At 36.0% G+C, this 20,861-nt stretch overlaps 1 protein-coding gene and 1 pseudogene across 10 annotated transcripts in view; one reads left to right on the top strand and one right to left on the bottom strand.

The window, feature by feature from the left end:
• Nucleotides 1-1,219: 1,219 nt before the first annotated feature.
• On the top strand, nt 1,220-7,132 carry LOC18433860 (tropinone reductase homolog At5g06060-like; annotated as a pseudogene). Its single transcript, XR_016048176.1, has 5 exons — nt 1,220-1,305; nt 4,734-4,941; nt 6,082-6,304; nt 6,633-6,736; nt 6,832-7,132. The product of XR_016048176.1 is annotated as a tropinone reductase homolog At5g06060-like (transcript).
• A 6,240-nt stretch (nt 7,133-13,372) lies between these two features.
• PSS1 (phosphatidyl serine synthase family protein) overlaps nt 13,373-20,861 on the bottom strand; it is an 87,824-nt gene continuing 80,335 nt past the window's right edge. For 8 of the 9 annotated variants that reach the window (XM_088856535.1, XM_088856532.1, XM_088856550.1 and 5 more), the window contains one exon: nt 13,373-13,740. In XM_088856535.1, the coding sequence (XP_088712661.1) occupies nt 13,411-13,740 (330 nt within the window). In that variant the 3' untranslated portion in view covers nt 13,373-13,410. The remainder of the gene's footprint in view (nt 13,741-20,861) is intronic. The other variant, XM_088856538.1, reaches the window with a different exon arrangement.

Here is a 20,861-nt window from a genome sequence, read left to right on the forward strand (position 1 = left end):
TGCACTATTTCCAAAACTTGAAATCCAATTTTGTCATGTCCATGCATCTTGATGCCCAGATGATTAATTCGAAGATATTTTGGCAACAAAACAATCTCTTCTAGTAAAAATTTTGAGGTAGGCTTGAATTTGATTGTTTAGAGCCTCGGCTCTATATAAATGTTTTCCTTATTATAATAGTTATTTAGAGTCCCTCTACTATACTAGCGGCTTTTGCCAACGTGTTATGAGGCTCTAGTCTTCGATGGGTCACCATAACTTTATTTAGAAAAAAAGTATGGGATTCGCATTTTACCTTATCTCTTTCCTATAATTCTAACGTATTTTCACAAAAAATTTCTTTTAAATTATTTTTTATTTCTTCTCAGTCTAGTATTTTTGTTTTGTTATTTTAATGTTATGATAAGGGTGTAGTTTGTATAGAGCCAAGGCTGTAACCAATCAAATTAGAACCCACCGTCAAATAGTGTCAAGAAATGTGGTTTCAATACTAGAAATCTTTGTGATAGCCTTAAAATCTTTGTGATCGAACAAGTCTATGAAAACTTGAAAATCTTGAAAATTGACGGTCCAAAAATGCGGTACAAGATGCACTATTTCCAAAACTTGAAATCCATTTTTTCTCATGTCCATGCATCTTGATGTTGAGATGATCAATTTGAAGATATTTTGGCAACAAGACAATCTCTTCTAGTAAAATTTTTGAGGTAGGCTCTAATTTGATTGTTTAGAGCCTCGGCTCTATATAAACTTTTTCGTTATTATAATAGTTATTTATTTCCTCTATCCATTCTATTAGTTCTTTTTCTTATTTTTTCCAAGGATTTATGGTTTTGTAATTTTTGTATTATTCTCCCCATGCTGGGCGCTGCCTAAGGACAATACTCCAGCATTTTTTATCTTAGGCAGCACCAATCTCCACCTCTTAAAGTTGAAGCCTGTTATAGATTTGGACAAGAGACCACCTTTATTGCAATATAACAAAAGAAAAACGTGCGCGCTACATAAAAAGACATTGAATTCATAGACAAAACCAATGCGCACTACATAAAAAGGCATTGAATTCAAAGACAAAATCAATGTCCATATTTCCTTGGCCACATATTTCATTTGCCATGTGGTTTCAAAACTTTATATAAGACATCAGCTGCCACAAAAAAAGTCAGGGCTTGTAAGAGAGAGAAAAGAGAGAGGGAGAGAGAGAAAGAAATCACAGGAAATGGAGGTAGTGAGCAAGAAAAGAGGGGAGAGGTGGTCTCTGCGTCACATGATTGCTTTGGTTACTGGCGTTACCTAAGGAATTGGGTCTCTCTCTTTCTTTTGAATGCTCTTTCTCACTCTCACTCTCAGTGCTGCATGCATATTGTAGCTTCTTTATTCTTAGATCTTCTCACTGTTGATTTGATTTTCATTTTGTTTGTTGATTTGATAAATATTTTGTTTGCCTATCAGATTCTTTATCTACTCTTATTTACACACACACAAAGACCTTTACAATGTTCATCAGTTTGAGTTGGTCCAAGGTTGTTGGGTTTTATGAAGCATTTTTATAAGGGATGTGATTTCATGCAACAACTCTACAGTAATATAATGAAACAATCTTCAAAAACTCATGTTATGGCTCAATGTTTGACTCCAAATTTTAAATATACACTCTATTCATTCTAATCAACAATTATAAAAAATTTAAATTTGAAAACACACCCTAAAATATATATTTTTTTATCTCAATTAATATAGGCCCTTTATTTTGGTGAGGTAATTAGATCTAAGCATTAAAAGGATCATTTTCCTTTTCAAAATATTTAAATGGAGTTATTATCATTAAATAAACATTTTAAAAGGAAAAATTGATTTTAAATTCATCACCAAATGGATGGTCTAGATTCATTGTTGGAAGGGACTCATTTTAACTATATCTATAGTGCAAATTAAAATTTTATTTTTTTAGAATTGATTATTAAGATGAAGAGTGTTTGTGAAAAATTTGGTGCGGATCAAATGCATCACATATATTTTTATAGAAATGTGGCTTTATTTATTACAATGTCCATATGATGTGAGATCATTCCCCAAGATAAATTAGTTAAGAGCGTGTATACTATGCACCTTCAAGAGTATACTAAACACTCTACTCCCTCGGGCAAAAAACTTACATTTTTTTATTTGATCCATCTAATTATAACTAGATGAATATTTTCAAACGAAAAGAATTTGGATTTTGAATTCTTAAACATGTAGATTATTCCATCCAAAAATTGGACAGTGCAATCTTGGAATGCCCTTTCTAAGACGCATAGAGAGTGAGAGTTAACTTGTGTTTCCTTTAAGGTTGCATGCTGCGTTTTAGAGATCACATCCCCAAAATTTGAGATCTAAAAGATATTCCTGTTGTAAGTTTTACCCGATGGAGAAGATGGATAGTATACTCCCGCCAAAACCTTCTGGGCTTTGGTCAATTGCAAGAGCTCTTTTGAAGATGGCTGATAGATTTTTTTAGTGACCTATATGGCTTGCTTGAGAAGAAGCATAATGTAGACTTACTCCCTCGGTATAAGATATTATTTAAGACGATTTTTTAATCTGAAATTTTGGCACCTACCTATGAATCACCGAGTGCTTCATTTCAAAAGAAAAAAGAAAAAATATCTTGAGTTTCTAAGCACTTAGGAATATTGGACAAGGTTGGTTGAACCGGGCCTTGGCCTAGCCCAAGCCTAGCTCTCTTAATGGAGCCTGCTCAGGCCGGCGGATATTTTTTTTCTAAATTTATAAGAATAAGAGAAACGTACGTAAAAACTGTGAGTTTTGATAATAAAGAATGGTTCATAATTTTGGACATTTATAGTGAAGTCCAAAATGGTTTAGGTTTTCTATTTACTCCCATTTTAGCCTTGGTTTTTGAAAGCAGAATTGGGTTTTTGGGTGGATTTGTGTTTGGATAGTTTGAGAGTTGCACTTTGGTATTGCAAAAAAAAAAAGAAGAAACAATAAATAAAAGAGGAGCCAGAAAGAAAGGGCGAAACAAGGCATTTCAATGATGTAGGAGTTGGACTTTCAAACCACCAAACACTTAGTTTCTTTATGTATTCATATTGGTTAGAAAGTTGGATTTTGAAAATGACTATATGAATTTTTTTATTTTGTGCTCATGTGTGTTTTGTTCGGCTTGAAAGTTTTACTTTCAAATAGCTCAAACACCTAACTTTTTTTGTGTTTGGGTGCTATAAAATACCGAACTGACCGAACGCTTGGACGGTTCAAAATACCTACTCTTGAAGTTGAGGTAAAATATGAATAAGATGAAAAGAGTCAACAATTTAGGACCTCACTGTAGAAGTCCAAAAATATGGATCATTCATTGATACTAAAACTTTTTTTGGGTTTGTATGTAAATTTTAATCAAAAGAAAAACAAAAAGATAAGGGATTATAGAAATTAGAAATTATTTCAAAATATTTATAGAGAAACTATTTCAAATTTTAAAATTTAAAGAGAAAATTTTAAAATTTTAGAGAGATAAACTAAATCAAATTTTAGAGAGACAAGTATCTAAGAAAAATTTAAAGAGAGAAACTATCTCAATAAATTTAGAGAAAAAAACGATCTCAAATTTTAGGTTTTAGAGAGTGAAAGTACTCTAAAATTAGTCAAGAGAGAAGTTATATCAACTTTTTTAGAAAGAGAAACTATATCAAATTTTAAGTTTTATAAAAAGAAAGTACCTTAAAATTCTTATAGAGAGAAACTGTATCAAATTTTAAGGCTTAGAGAGAGAAAGTACTAAAAAATTTCAGAGAGAGAAATCGTCTCAAATTTTTTAGAAAATAGACTATCTCAAATTTTAAGTTTTAGAGAGAGAAACTGTCTAATATTTTAAGTTTTAGAAAGAAAAGTATCTTAAAATGTTATAGAGACAAACCATATCAAATTTTAGAAAGAGAAAGTAATTAAAATTTTTAGATAGAGAAACTATTTCAAATTTTAAATTTTAGAGATAAAAAGTAGTTAAACATTTTTCGCGAGAGAAACTTGTCTTAAAAATTTTAGAAAGAGAAACTATATCACATTTGAAGATTTAGGGGGAGAAAATATCTTAAAATTTTAGAGAAAGAAACTATATCAAATTTTAAATAGAGAAATTACTTGACCTTTTTTGGAGAGAAATTATCTCAAATATGTGGAGAGAGAAACTATCTCAAATTTAATACAAAAAAAAGACATTATAATAAATAATATAATAAAAAATATTTAACGAAATTTTTTTAAAAATGAATATGTTATGCATCCATGTAGCATCCAAACAGCTGAAATCTATTGTATAGGAAATACTTTTCTCGAAATGTATTTCAATAGAAATAGATTACCCAGAGTAATCTATCCCATGGATCCAAACGGCCCCTTAGGGTGTGGTGCTTACATGTTTAATGTAAAACTATTATTTATGGTGTAAAATAAGGCATCTTGGACCTAATTCTCCTCATCAGCATTCCTTCTGCATTTTCCTTAAATTTATTTGCTTTTTCTTCTCTAAGATATATTGAAATTAAATCCGTTCCTTGATATTATTATCTTAATCTTTAGTCAACTAAGTCTAACTTCTTAAATCCCTGGCACGGTATAAAATGTTTTAATTACACTTATTGAATTCAATGGATATTTAGCTCCAAAAAAGTTTTTTTTTTTTATCACTTGTACATTTGTGTAACATGCCCATTTCAATCTTTGCATAGGCGTGCTATAGTCGAAGAATTAGCTGGACTTGGAGCATCAGTCTATACCTGCACTCTCGATGAAGGCGAGCATAACCAATGCTTGCATGAGTGGAAGGCCATGGGATTAGATATTCATGGTTTAGTTTGTAATTTATCATTGCATCCCAATCGGGAGAAATTGATTGAAACTGTTTCTGCACATTTTAAGGGGAAGCTTAATATCCTTGTATCATATATTCTCCTCCTTTGTTGTACTTCTAAAACAGATCTGCATATGTTTTTCTTTTCAAATTTTAAGCTTTCGAAACAGAATTAATTTTGATGATGGATATATACAATACGATCATCTCGCTGTCATGCATAAACCTGAAAATGATAGCTGCAAGAATTTTGAAATTGGATGGAGATCATAATTTGCAAATTTCATGGATGTTGTAGCCAGAGAGAGCATCATGCCCCATTTGGACAGCAAAAAAATTCGGCAAAAGAAAGTTTTTTTATAAATGGGGAAAAACAAGTATTCCATGTTGCCATGTAAAGAACGCTTTTGTAGTTGTTCTCTCGATCAACACGACTACAAAAGGGAGGTGCCCATGAATAATAGCCCAATTGGGCCATTTTTCGCTTCTACATTATGAGAGAAAACATTCTCTTGTTCTTTTAACTTTTTGGGTAGGTTAATCGGCATTGGGTCTTCTACTCATGATAAGAGTGAAACTCAAAACGTCATGCTATGGTGATTCAGCACCCTGACCACCTAGCCTTGAGCCCATTCCTAAATTTTGGTTCCTCCAAATCAATTCTTAGGCTTGTTCACTCACAATAAAACAATATAGTTGTGTTTTATATTAATCCACAATATCCATGGCCAATATTAACAAAAGTTCACTTTTGTCCATAATTTACCATCTATCTCTCTTTTGGCCTATGATGCCTCTCCATCTCCGAGATTTCTTTGAGAAAGAATTAGAAGACCAATGGTATAAACATTTGTAACATGTCCCCCTTATCTAAAGTACTTGCAGTCACACACACACCCTCCTTGCCCCCAGTCACCCCCTTTCCCACTGCCCCTACCCCATCCCCCCCAAAAAAAAAAGAACAATGATTCTCATCAGTAATGGAAACAACATGCTAATCTTTCCTAAAATGACCAGAACACATCATATTTCTTTGAATACAACTAGCAGGGGATTTGGTTCTTGGTAAGTACATGTAAATCAGCAGGTAACATTCCATATTTTCTCATGGGTTAAATGTACAACATTTTTCTAGCTGAATTTTTACATAAATTTTTACATAAATTGGGCATAATCGGTTGTCTTTTACCTTCTAATGATGTGATTGTTGTGCTTCCTGGTTTCAGGTGAACAATGTTGGGACATACATAGCAAAACCCACTGTCGCATATACAGCTGAGGAACTCTCTTTTGTAATGGAAACCAACTTTGGATCTGCTTACCATATGTGTCAACTCTCGCATCCTCTTCTAAAAGCATCAGAAGTAGGAAATATTGTATTCATATCCTCTGTTGCTGGGGTGGTTGGTGTAGCTGTGGCCTGTGGGACTCCTTATGCTGCAACTAAAGGTAGCTTTAAGCTTCAAACTTTTAGATATTTTCCCATTCTTTTTAATATCTCTCTCTCTCTCATGTGTGTTTATTTGTACAATCTAATAATCATATCAAAGAAATAGCCATGTTTACTCTTATCGGCAATCCTAAAAGACTGCAGTCTTATCAAATAGGTCCCTTTTTAATGGGAATAACGAAAGTACAGGTTCTGTTTGTAGTCTTTTCGGAATTTTGGTGGCTTTTTATAGGGCAACGTTGGGTTATAAAATTATTTGAACGTCGCAGACCTTAAATTAGCATGTATGGAAGTTTTTCGGTTTTCTTATTTAAAGTTTTCTTTCAGGTGCAATGAATCAAATTACTAAGAACCTAGCATGTGAGTGGGCAAAGGACAATATCCAGATCAACAGCGTGTCGCCTTGGTTTATAAGGACCCTTGCGAAAGATGTATGCACCTGTAAACAATAGAGTTGCCAAGGAAGTAAGAATTATTTGGGGCAAATAAATCTATTTATGATAAATTTATCTTCTTTTTTCCACAGTTAATCCCAAATAAGATATTAGAGTCAGTTGTTGCTCGATCCCCTATGCGGCGGATAGGGGAGCCTGAAGAAGTTGCATCTCTTGTTGCATGCCAGCTGCATCATATATCACAGGCCAAGTCATTTGTGTTGATGGTGGAATGACTGTAAATGGTTGGTATCCCTGAGATGGGGAATTTGGGTGTCAAGGGACAATTGGAATTAGATGTCGCAGCTCTTATAAGATTAAAATATGAAGCTAGTGGACAAGTTATTGTTTTTGTAGTAGTGGCCGACTGCAAATAATTAAGACAAGGCTTGTATGGTGATGATTGTTTATGTAGTAGGATTAGTGTGTTTATTGTAGTTTCAAATAAGTGGGGGCAGAATAGATCTCTCAGCTAGAGGGGAGCGAACACTTCCTAAAACTATTCATTAATAGACTGGATTGAAAATAGTTTGCTTGTGATCCAACAGTCTAGTCTGCTTGCATTGGTGGGGCGATTTTCCTTTCAAATGGCGATAATTATGACATCAACATCTGTTACAACTATATAGGTATCTTTACCTTTATCTTGGCATTTTTCTTCTTTTTGCTTGAGCTTTGTACAATTTTCTATGTATTCCCAGCCATAGCACAATGAAATTGGTTTCTTCAGGAATGTGTTGGTCCATTATTTTGCTTCACTCACAGCTCATTGCAACTAAAGCTAGTTGTTGAGAGGAACACAATGAAATTTACCTTGTTTCTTCATTTAACAGCCTACTGGTCACTTGATTCATGAACTCTTTTCTTCCTAATGCTGAGTTGCTTAGGAAGATTATTTCCCAAATATTTGGCAATGAGCTAAGCAACAACAAGGCTTCTTGTTCATCGTGTAACATCATCTTTATAAATTGTTATTGATTAATTATGGGAAAATATCATGTACGCCTATGGGCGTATAGTTACAGTAAACACGAATGGCCCAGATTCAATTTGGGCCATTATGTGGCCAATTTGACTATCACAGATCTCCGGTAGTGTTTGAATTTTAATTTTTTTTCTACAAATCCAAATAACTTGAAATTTTAAGCACGCGTTCTTAAAAATAGATGAATCTACAAAAAATATCAAAACAAAATTTTATATAAAATAAATTGACCAAAATACCTCAGAAATGTTTCGGGAATCTTTTTGGCTATTGTTTTCGTGAATTATTTTTTTTATATTTTTATTAGGTGCGCCTTGATGAGAAGAACACATATCTAAAATTTCAAGTGATTTGGATTTGTAGAAAAAAAATGAAAAATTCAAACACGAAATGAAGTCGTGACCGTCAGATCGGCCACAAAATGACCCAAATTCAATCGGGTTCATTCGCGTATACTGTAGCAATCGCGTCGTACAACAGTGACTCCCATTAATTATACTCTCTATCTAATTTCTATGTTCAATTAGTTAGGAAAACGCTTTCACGATGATGATGATATCATTTAAATGTTCAGCCACAAAGTTTCCATTTTTAAACTTCAAATTGACCAATCACCTAATCATGAAGGCTTTATTAGCAATTGTCTGACTCTAATCAAATGCGGGAGTGCTCCAGTATTCACAGAATTTCGACCAATCACCTAATCATGAAGGCTTTATTAGCAATTGTTTGACTCTAATCACATGCGGGAGTGCTCCAGTATTCACAGAATTTCGGGCTTTTAGAGTCCAAATTCTGCATTATCATACACACCCTTGAGTTAAATACGAAAAAATAAATTAGACCTTCAAATTTTTGACGGAATAGGAAGTGCCTTGGCTTAACACACCGCAATTCACTGGTACCTTTTCAGGGATCAAACTTTACTTATTAGCGTACTACAACCAATAGTTAGATTTTGGTGATAGAAGCTAAAAAGAATCTCCTTTTATTTCTATAAGCAAAGGGTTGTTATTGAATCTACAACATGTGGATGCTTAAAAGGTGCACATGGTTCAAATTAAACCAAGCTCATCCAAGGGCCAATAATGAATCCCATTGTTTATTTTTTATTTTTATTAAAATATGATTTTAATCTGAAATTTTTGTTTTGTATTCATTTTTATGAGTAAGATTGAATAAAATTAATAAAAAATATTGATCAAAATAAATTAAAAAGTATTTTGATCTTTTTTATTATAATCCAATGATCAGAGAAGTATATTGTTTAAATAAAAAATAAAATACGAGACTAATTTTCAACTATTAGATATGGCGATATGAGATCTCAACCATTGGAAGGGTGCTCCCTTCCACCCATCCACATGACGTGGACGAGATACTTTTCCATTAGCAAAATACATGAATACTGTCAGAGACATTGTATAGGATAATGTGACCTATTCTTGTTGAATTCTTAAGGGGAAGAATATATACCTACCAAACTCCCAGGTTTTGATGGCACTATTGTTAGACTGTAAATCGCAGAGATCAGGGTTTTACGAGAACTATTGAGAACTCTGTATTTTTCTTTGTGTGCCTCTCTATAGCTATGAAAACCCTACTTATAAAGGGATGGGAGGAGGTTGTACTCCAACGTTTGGCTTTCCTCCTTAAATCTCTAAGAAACACATCCACCTTAAAAGAAGAATACAAATCTTGAGGTTGATTTTTTATCATTTAGGTCTCTTGCAAAGTTTGCATCAGACTACCCAATAACCTCTAAATTTTCAGTTTGAAAGCACAATTTGTAGTTTTTAATTTTCTGAATATACCTGAATATCTTTTTTACTGCTTGCCAATGAGTCATCCCATGATTACTCTGAAATCTACTCACAAGACCATATGCATGACTCAAATAAGGTCTTATACACAATATAGCATAATTTATACATCCTATAGCTTGAACATATGGATTTCTTTCCATTTCAGCTTTGTTGCTATCATTTAATGACACATTTTCTTTGACAATTTTAAGCCTATTAAAACAGGTGTATCTATGAGCTTGCAATTTTTCATCTTAAAGCTCTTTAAAATACTTTTTAAAAAAATTTCTTGAGATAAATATAGAGGTATCAAACTTCTATCTCTTGTTATCTTAATGCCCACTATGAGGCTTCTCCTATGTCTTTCATCGTAAAATGGGAACTTAGCCATGATTTGGTATGGTTAATCATGTCAATATCATAACTAGCTAGCAAAATGTCATCTACCTATAATGATGATGTAACAAAATTGCTCCCATTATTCCAGACTTATACACAATGGTCTAATCTATTGACTACATAACCAATTTCAATGATTGTATAATGAAAAGTAAACTACCAATGTCTAAAATACTATTTTTGACCATATGACGATTTCTTTAGTTTGTATACTTTGTCTTCTTGGTTTTTATTTGTATATCCTTCTAGTTGTTTCATGTATATATATTCTTTTAAGTTTCCATTCAAGAAAGGTATTTTAACATCCTTTTAAAATAATTTTAAATCATAAAATTCAACTAATGCTAGGATGATCTTAATAGATGAAAGGTTTGCCGCTGGAGAATAAGTCTCTACATAATATATACCCTTCTTTTGGGTAAATCCTTTAACTACCAACTTAGCTTTATATTTATCAATTGATTCATTTACATTAAGCTTTTTCTTTAGGACCCATTACAACCAATGACTTTTCTATTTTTAGGGTGGTCAACCAACTCCCAAACTTGATTCCTTTTAATAGAATAAAGTTTATCCTCCATGGCTTGAGTCCACTAAACTGATTCATGGGAGCTAATAGCATTACTGTAGCTTTGAGGTTCATCTATTGAATCATCGCTCATTGGAGAATAATTATCTTCATTCATAAACAAATAAAATTCTTCTAAATTCCTAGGTAGGGCTCTAATTCTTTTAGGTCTATCTAGTATACTCGGTTTAATTGAATCATTCTCATCAATTATAGAGGGAGACTGAGAAATAGGGTCTTTGAGATCCTTATCTTTATCAATTTAGTGTAACTCAATAGGGTTATTTAAAATATGTTCATGATCTCTATTTTCTAAAAAATTGAGCATCACGGCTCACTATTAAGGATCTAGTATCATGGTTATAGAATCTATGGCCCTTAGAATTATCTGAATAACCTATAAATGAGCATTTTACAGTTTTACTTTGTAATTTATCTCTATTTTGTGGTGGCATAAGTATATATGGTCAAGAACCCCAAACTTTCAAGATAATACGGTCAGGTTTCTTATCTATCCATAATTTTGTGGTAATCTCTGTAGATTTAGTTGGAACACAATTAATAATATACATTGCAGTATTGAGAGCCTCAACCCAAAACTGAGGTGATAAATTTGAATAACCATCATAGACATGTACCATATCTATTAGAGTTATATTTCTTCTTTCAGCTATACCATTTTGTTGTGGTGTATATGACATGGTGGTTTGGTGAATTATAGTATGCTCCTTACAAAATTCGGTAAATAAGGCAGAGCAATATTCACCTCCCCTATCTGTTCGAAGAATTTTAATATGTCTACCTAGTTGGTTTTCTACAGCAGCTTTATATTCTTTAAATGGTTTTAATCAGTGTTTAAAAAAACGTCGAGTCGAAACGGACTCGCTCGGTTCGACTCGGGAATCGCCATGGACGGATCGAATCGGCCAAAAAAACGGGAATCGTCCGGTTCTAGAGAGAACCGGACGATTCTGCACAGTGACTCGCCGATTCACTGTACGGAATCAACGAGTCCCGTACGGATTTTTTTTTTTTTTTTTTTTTAAATCCATGATAGAATTTTTTGTAATACTTGATCGATTTTTTTGTAGTCCATGATCGAATTGTTTTTTGTTTTTTTTTTGTAATCCATGATCGAATTTTTTTTTTTTTTTTTTTTTTGCAACCCATGATAGAATTTTTTGTAATCCATGATCGAAATGTTTGTTTTTTTTTTCTTGTAATCCATGATCAAATTTTTTTTTTTTTTGTAACCCATGATAGAATTTTTTGTAATCCATGATCGAATGTTTTGTAATCCATGATCGAAATGTTTGTTTTTTTTTTGTAATCCATGATCAAAATGTTTGTTTTTTTTTTTGTAATCCATGATCGAATTTTTTGTTTTTTGTTTTTTTTTGTAACCCATGATAGAGTTTTTTGTAATCCATGATTGAATTTTTTGTAATCCATGATCGAATTGTTTTTTTCTTTTTTTGTAATCCACGATTGAATTTTTTGTTTTTTTTTGTTTTTTTTTTTTTGAAATCCATGATCGAATTTTATGTAATCCATGATCGAATTTTATGTAATCCATGATCGAATTTTATGTAATCCATGATCGAATTTTTTGTAATCCATGATTGGATTTTTTGAAAATTTGCGATTTTTTTTTTTTAATCCATGATCGAATTTTTTTTGGTAATCCATGATAGAATTTTTTGAAAATTTGTGATTTTTTTTTTAAATCCATGATCGAATTTTTTTTTGTAATCCATGATAGAATTTTTTGAAAATTTTTGATTTTTTTTTTTTAATCCATGATCGATTTTTTTTGAAAATTTGTTATTTTTTTTTTATAATCCATATTATTCAAAGAGAAAATGAGAGAGATGATGATTATGAGGCCACCCTATTCCAACCATATTATTCATATATCGAGTCTCAATAGCAACAGTGTAGGGATGAGCACGACAGTGCAGGTGAGCATGAAGGATGGACAATCTTCGGGGATTTTAGATTGAGAACACAACAAAACACTAACACTTAGGGATTTGGGAATAGTCAGAAGCCTGCTAATATCGATGATTCGTTTTTAGATCGAATCAATGAATTGTAAAACGAATTCAACCAAGAAGAACAATAACGTCGTCTATCATTTTATTTTTAGATCATATGTTACTAATTTTATGCTTTATTGTAGTCCATGTATGTTGATATACTTATTCCATGATAATTCTATGTTTATCCTTTTGTGTGATGTAAATTAAATCCTGAATGGCGGTTCATACAGGGAAAGAACATATCAATATTCGCATATTCATTCAAAAACACGAAAATTCTTAATGGAGTACCCTCATTCTTATTGAATTCCTAAAAAACAATATTTATAATGAATTTTAATAATTTTTTCGGATTTTTTTTAAGCTTTATTCTGACCGATTCACCCGATTCCCGATCCAGATCGCCGATTCGCCAATCCGGATCGGTTTTTTGGGAGCCCGATCCGAGTCACCGATCCGTTTTTTAAACCATTGGTTTTAATGCATCTAACTTTCTACTAATTATCCATAACGAGAATAATCATCTATAAATGTAATGAAATATTCCATACCTCTATGTTTTTTACATTTAATGAGCTACAAATATTTGAGTGAACTATACTAAGTAATTCACTAGACTTTTTTTTTTTAAGAAAATGCTTCTTAGTTAGTTTACCAGAAATACATGGCTCGCATGTTTTGAATACAATTTCTCCTAAGTTGGGGAACAAGCTTTTTTTAACCATTTAATTCATTTTATCCTTATTTATATGTCATAATCTTAAGTGTTATAAATATGAATCATCTACACACACATAAGCGTAAAAAGAGGCATCGTAAAAAGAGGCATCAATATAACCAGAATAAGATGAACTTTCATTAATGTTCAATCGTTACAATTTGTCAACTTTAGGACAATGCACCAATGCTCGAGAATGTTTGCCAATAGTGATTTGACCAGACCTGAATCTTATTTCATAACCCTTATTATCTAGCCTAGCAACATAAAGTAAATTGCACATCACATTGGGCGCATATAAAGTATCAGTCAGTAGGAGATTCGTTTTTCTTGGTAAACATAGCTTAAAAGTACTGACACCAAGTACATCACAATAGATGTAATTTCCCATATAAATCTGTTGGTTTCTGGCTACGATCTCTTTTAACTCTGTGAATCCATCCTTGGTCCTCGAGACATGTCGAATGGAGGCTGAGTCAACCCACTATGAATGTGTTTTAGCTCTAGTGAGAGAGCTTAAAATGATATTTGATATTTTCGACAAAAAATATGGTATAACATAATCACAAAAATTGAGTTCACTAAATCAAGATCATGAAATTTTCTCACTTAAAGAGATTAAAGCATACGATAATTATGCAAGCAATTTCAACAACCAAAAATGAAAAGAAAGACGAGCTACACAATAATTTTCAGCAGCGAAAAACAAGTATTTTTATCACTTTTCAAAGTTTGATTCTTAACAAGCAAAAACAAATGTTTCATTCCATCATCAAAGATTGATTTTCCACTTCTTTTAGGCATTGAATTTCAACAGTTTTTTTTTTGCCACTGTTTTTTAGTAAGAGTTATGTGACTCTGTCTCTCTCTCTAAACTTTCAATAATAGCTCTTTCTCTCTTAAAATTACATCAATAGTTATAGATGATTGGGATTGCCCAAGATATCTTTGTGAGGTTAAAAGAAGGAAAAAATTTAATCGGATGGTGATTTGAGAATTTTTCTTAAGAAAAAGAGGAAAACATTCACTAGAATAAATAACAAATATTATAAGTTTTGAGAGGAGACAGTGAACTGGAGATAGTACTCAATCCTATAGGCTAAGCAAGGAACAATTAATATTAAGTTTTCGATAATGGCCTGGGGCCTTAACGGTAGTATTGCTGAGCCTCATATTGAGGTCTCTAACTCCATTCTTACCAAAGGGTAGGGGCACAAATCCCCACTGACATACCACAGTTAGGGTTACTTAATGGTTTTAGGCAAAAGGAGCCGCCAATGAACTGAGAGAAGAGAGAAAGAGAGGCTGCTGAACTCTGACAGGGGCTGTTGACGCTGGGAGACCAGCCAAGGGGTCGCCCCCTCATGGCTGAAAAGCCCCCTGACTCGGGGTGTTCTGGAACTACTGGTGATCTTGAGGTTGATAGTGTATCCTCAGGTCATCTGGATTTGGGTGATGCTGCTACTGGTTCTCTGGGTTACAACCCTCAGTATGATGGGAGTGAGGACCATGCAGACATGGATCTTTCAACCATGGAAATGGTAGTTGTGAATTTTAATATGACAATGGTGATATCTGATAAGGATAAGGATGCAGATCTGTTGCATCCAAGTCCTATGAATGCTAGGGATGTTGTTTCTGATATCATTTTGAAGGCAATACGAATGCGGAGTTTTCGCCATTGACCACAGATCTACTTGTGACAAAAGAGTAGAGTTGTTGAAACAAAGGGACGACTTCGGATCTCCTGTTTGGAGAGAAGGGAATCCAGAATGGGGTCTTTTACTTTGACGATACTGAAACAACCCCTATTAATGTTGTTGATGGTAAGTGTTGTGTTCAAATAGAAGATCAGGTTACAGAGATTTGCATGGCCAGATGAGAGAATTTTCTTTTGAGGTACTTTCTCGAAAGAAAACCAGAATAGTTTTATATGAAAAATATCTTAACGAGAATATGGCGATTAGAGATAGACCTTGAGGTTTTCTTCCTCGATGATAGCTTCTTGATCTTCAGGTTCCAGAGCAAGAAAGAAATGGAGATAGCTAGAACCGAGGGTCCATGGTTTGTAAACAAGAAGTGCCTGGTCCTATAGGAGTGACGCTCGATAGTTACACCTTCAAGGAAAGCAAGACAACAGGTCCCAGTTTGCATCAAACTCCTTAACTTGCCCATGGTTTTCTGGGAACCTGAGTTACTTTTTTGTATTACGGCTTCAGTCGGTAAACCAAACTTCGTGGAAAAACCTACAAGGTTTCTAACCCGTATTGAACCACGAATTTGTGTGGCCCTAGATCTTAGTAGACCTCGAGTAAAGGAGGTGTGTTTCATAATCAAAGGTAAATCATACAAACAATTAATCTTGTATGAGTTTATCCATGTTTCTTACACAGGCTGTAAAAGAATGGGTCATTCAGTTGATTCTTGCTAATAAAAAATTCATGTGAAAACTCCGACTGATAATAATGGCGGTGCAATCAAGTTGCCAACAAGTGAGGAGGGTTGGCATGTTGCAAAGGGCAAGCAGCAACTTGTTTATACGAAAAATGTAAACACCATTCAATAGAAATCCTTCCAAGTCTTGATAAGCTTGATGGAGGATGAGGTCGTTGTTCTTGCAACAAGATTGGTTGCCACAACTGTTGCAAATCAAAGCTTAGGTCGACCTCCTGAGGACGTGTCTACAATTGGATTGGTGGACAGTCTTGGTTCACCACATCAGCAGGAGGACTCGAAAGGTATTCCCATTATGGCGAGGGTAGGGAGTACCCCACATCTACCCTTTTTTGACCAAGTTACGAATTTAAATTTGATTGTTCCTTCTATTTCTTTGGAATCTAATAACTCTAATGGTGTGGTAATTGATAAACCTTCTACTTTGGAACCAGTAGACATATCTTTCCCCTTTATGTTGGTCAATTCGATGAGTATGGGAAGTTATGATATTGCCAAAGATTCTACCCTTGAATCTATGGGTCTATCACATAAGGGAATTGGTGAGAGTGCGGGAGAAACACGCTAAAGATGGTGGTTTAACGGATGGTGATGTTGCCTGTATAGATGTGCACCCAAAGGAGTTTGGTCCCATTGATGTTGATTCAAAGAAGAAAGTGTCAGGACCACCCAAGTTTGATGTTGATTCTAAGGTTGTTGCTGATGGTGTGAGGCCTCTAGCGGAGGGTGTGGATGATACAAAGATGAATGCCAAAGGGAGGACACTGGAATCCATTTTCTAGGAGAGTGTGCTGATAGGGTGCCTTGTGGAAAGAATTACCGTTCCGTCTCAACAACACCTCCTAATGGACCAGCTAGTGGATGCCCTTGGTGGGCTTTGCTCCTAATCTAGTTGGTGAGGAAGGGCTGGTCCAGATTTCTGCCAGCGTCTTCCAATCTTCCTGGCTCTGAGTGAGTTCCTTGCTTAAGGGATTTCTCCCATAACAAAAGCTTTATTTACAACGACTGAGTGTCCTTGGTGGACTTGATCCTACTGGTGCGAGAACTTCATTTGGCTGTGAGTGAGTGCCTTGTTTAAGGACTTGCTCTATTTGCAACAACCAAGGGTCCTTGGTGGACTTGATCCCAGTGGTGCAGGAACTTTATTTGGCTATGAGTGGTGCCTTGTTTAAGGGCTTGCTCCCACATCAGCAGCGTTATTTGCAACAACTGAGGGTCTTTGGTGGACTTGATCCCAGTGGTGCAGGAACTTCATTTTCAAGAGGGTTGGTTAGGGTTTCAGCCAGCACTTTTGATTTTCTGCTCTAATTAGTTGAAGTTGTCTTTGGTCAAGTGTTGCATCAACCTATTTACTAGTTCAAGTGCCCTTTCAGGTTTTTATCTGAACTGGATAGAAGTGGCGCCATAAAATGGTTTTCACCAACTTCTTCTTTCTATTGTGGCTATTTTACCCATGACTTTGAGGTCACGTCCACCTTTGATTTCCGTTTTTACTCATGGTGCCCTTTCAGGTTTTCACCATACCTTATTTTCTCATTTTTAGGATACTCTTACTCATGGATTCATGGCCATGCACGCCTATCATTTTTACTCATGAAGCCCTTGCTGGTTTTCACCATGCCCTATTTTTTGCTTTTACAATTTTACTCATAGCTTCGTGGCTATGCCCGCTTGAAGCTCTCACTTTTACTGATGATGATCTTTATCAGACGCTCATCATGGCCAATGTCTTTTTCTTTTTAGAGAAACTCCCTCCTTTGACAAGGCATAAGACAGAGGGGATGTGCTTGGATAAGGCTCACAGTGGTAACAGATACCATGGGTGAGGCTTGTATTTTGGAAATGAACCATCTTGGGGATGATGGACTTGTAGGTGACAATGCACTTCTAAAACGATTCTTTGTTGATGAGAGTGGCCTACTGGGGAATTTGTATCATCCGAGGTGATGAACAACTGAACTTTTCAACCAATGTGAGGGGGATAAGGATGAACTTGATGGAACCGCACATGTATGTGTGCACATATTTTGTATGAAAATTTGGAACAAAATGAATAGGTATTGTCAGGGCAATGTGAAATGCATGTGCCCGAATTGTGTGAGGAGCTATAAAGACAATTTGACGGGACTGCCCAACATCTGTGTGTCCGAGCAAGGAGGGGGAGAGAAGATAGTTGGATAGGTCCACGCGTAAAGTGCGTGTTTGGGTTTGTATGAAAAGGCTTGAAAGAGAAGGTGTTTTGATGTGGCCGTGCAAAAAAGTGTGTGCCCGGGCTTTTATAGAAGAAGGCATATTGACAGGGTTGCACGAATTACGCGGACCTAAGCTTATTCGAACATCTCCGGGATGTAGGCGCACGACGACGCGAATACAGAAGTTTTAATTGAAGAAGCCAGAGCGTCTCATGACAGAGCCACAGACAAACGCACACTTGAATAGACACGTGTTCGTTGGGTATAAAAGGGCACGATGGGACATTTTTACCCCATCTCAATAATCACTTTTTACCTTTTTACTGCATTTTTCTTCTCACCTCCCTTGCTTTCAACTGAGTGACAGTAATAATCAATCAGATTCCATCAAAGAATAGCAACTGTCAAATTGCTAGCACAAACTCTGTTGCTCGTCAACGTATGGTCCACCTCTTTGATCTTGTTACTTTCCATGTCATTGTTTATGTTTCTTGGCCTCCCCTTTTACCTTTCCATCGCACACCAAGTGTTTGGTCAAATGCACCAACGCTTCTTTTTGTGCAATTTTCTTTACACTTTGAGTTTCTTAAGTGTGCTTGCTCAGGCCTTCACTTGTTTGATGGTTCCTGCTTCGTGAACCATTTTCAAAAAAAATTGATGAGCTTTGCCTCGATTTGTTCCTAAGCACCAGGTGCATTTGCACCATGAGCCTCTCGGTGATGCTCACCACTCTTAGTCGGACTTGTTCATGCTCTTACACCATATGCGTTTTGGGCAAAGCTTTGCTTGCATGTGCGTCTTTCCTGAATCTTGCACGCACATACACTGTAAACACCTAGGTGAGGTGCTAGTGGTGAGTATGCACTACAAGTGTTTTGCTGAGCTCGGCTGTGCTTGAACTTGCACGTACCTATGTTAGGGTGCTCGCGCTTGTCTGAATCAACATGTGTACAGTCTTGCGCGTGCACGAATTTGCTTGTGCATGTTCTTGTGCGTGCACGAAATTTGTGTGTACACGATCTTGCGCATGCACAAATTTGCGTATGCCTGAATTTGGGCATGTATGCACTTTAGTTGAGCTCTACACGAGTCTATGTTTCTTATGTGTGCCTGAACTTGCGCATACACGCATTTGGTCAGTCTTGAACTTGCGCGTGCACGTGCTCGTGTATATGCACGAGCTATGAGCGCTGTGACCACGCTTGAATCTTGTGCGTGCAAGCGCTATGAGCACTGTGACCACTCTTGAATATTGTGCGTGCACGGGCTATGAGCATTGTGACCACACTTGAAACTTGTGCGTGCACACACTATGAGATTTGTGACCACGCTTGAATCTTATGCGTTCGTGAGTTTGTATGCTTTTGTGACATGAACACCTATGTGAAGTATTATGTGCGTGTACGCGCCATGAATGCTCCACCCTTTAGCCTGAAGCCTTGAATTCCAATTAGGCATATTACAACCATATTTTGTGTGGTTCATTTGACCATGATTTGGGCACCATGAACTATATTTTGACAATTTTTTCCTTTGTGCCTAAAGTCAAAATTCTTGACGTGAACCAGTTGCCTCGTGAAGGGGAGTTGGGAAGCGATTCTTATACAGGTTCGTCTTTTGTCTGGGGGGCCACACTTAGTATTCTCAAACCCACCCAGGCACTAGAATGGCCCCTGAGTATCACTTACATGGGAGAGGAACTCTGGCTTTGCCGATATGAGGATGATAATGGTGAATCATAGTTCAAGGGGATGGTGTCTCCTTTTATCATGCACTCCATAAGAATTTTGATTCTAGTGAGAATCTTCCGACATTGGGGAAGAGGATGCTTGAGAAGCCTGGTCTTCATTGGGCCCCTGGTGGGCTCCATTTCGAGGGGGAGCATCAATAGATGCCCGGGTACAACACTTGGACACTTGACATCCTTGATTCCCACACAAAAACTCTGAAGGCATGTGGATTAGCTACAACATGCCAGTGCTCCGCTGGTTATTATGACCGATGTACCAAAACCATCAGGGCCCTGTTGGAGACATTGGGCTATAAAACCAATAGTTGGCATTTTGATGAAGGTGAGGCGGGAGTCACTCTCCTCAATATGTACTGCGTTGGTGGGTTGCCCACGCTGGGAGACATTTATGAAGAATTTGTGGCAAGCAACGAAGTTATTTTTGGAAGTCTGCTCATTAATGGTGAGCCAACCCTACCTGGTCTTTATGAGTTGTTCGAGATTTACCAACTCTTACATTCAGAGACCAAACTTAAGTATGGAGGGGTGAATTTTGATGCTTGGAGGGATTATTTCCATGGGGACGGCCAAGATAGTGGGGATGCCAGCTCTAGTGCCTTGTGGGAGGATGGAACACAAAGAGTAGAAGCAGTAAAGCCTTTCAAGAGACCTGTTACTCCTCCTAGAAGAGGGGAGAAGGACCATGAGTATTTGGCTGCCTACTTGGTCCTATTTTTATGCAAGTTTGCCCTACCGAGCTCAAGAAGCAATATCATCCAGCCAGGTTGCTTCTTTGTGGCTTATAGATTGGCTCAAGGGCGTGAGTATGCCCTGGCCCAGCCAATCTTGTGTAGCATCTATCATTGCTTGGGGGCCATTGCACATGATAAGGCTCCCTCAAGAGATAACAAAGGAAAGTCCTTTAATGGTGAGGCCTTGCCTGGACGGTTTACAACTAGTTTCTCGATCCATTATGTCTTCGAGTGGCTTTCCGCATATTTTCCTGAGAGAGGAACCAAAACTGGGGCGTATAAACTTAATTGGAGCCTTGCAGGATATTTTTTCCCCCACATGTTAAAAATTGCAGGGATGAGGTCCATCTTCAGATGGTCAAGAGACGTGCACAAGTTTTTAGCCAATGTTTCCTTCTTCTCTAGTGGAAGCCCTTTTGTAGTAGGTAATCCCACCGATAGTGTCTTTACAGATGGTTTTGGCAAGAGTTTTTGTGAA

This window comes from Amborella trichopoda, chromosome 13, assembly GCF_054954075.1.
Source record: "Amborella trichopoda isolate Santa Cruz 75 chromosome 13, AtrichopodaSantaCruz75HAP2 v2.0, whole genome shotgun sequence".
Taxonomy (NCBI): Eukaryota; Viridiplantae; Streptophyta; class Magnoliopsida; order Amborellales; family Amborellaceae; genus Amborella; species Amborella trichopoda.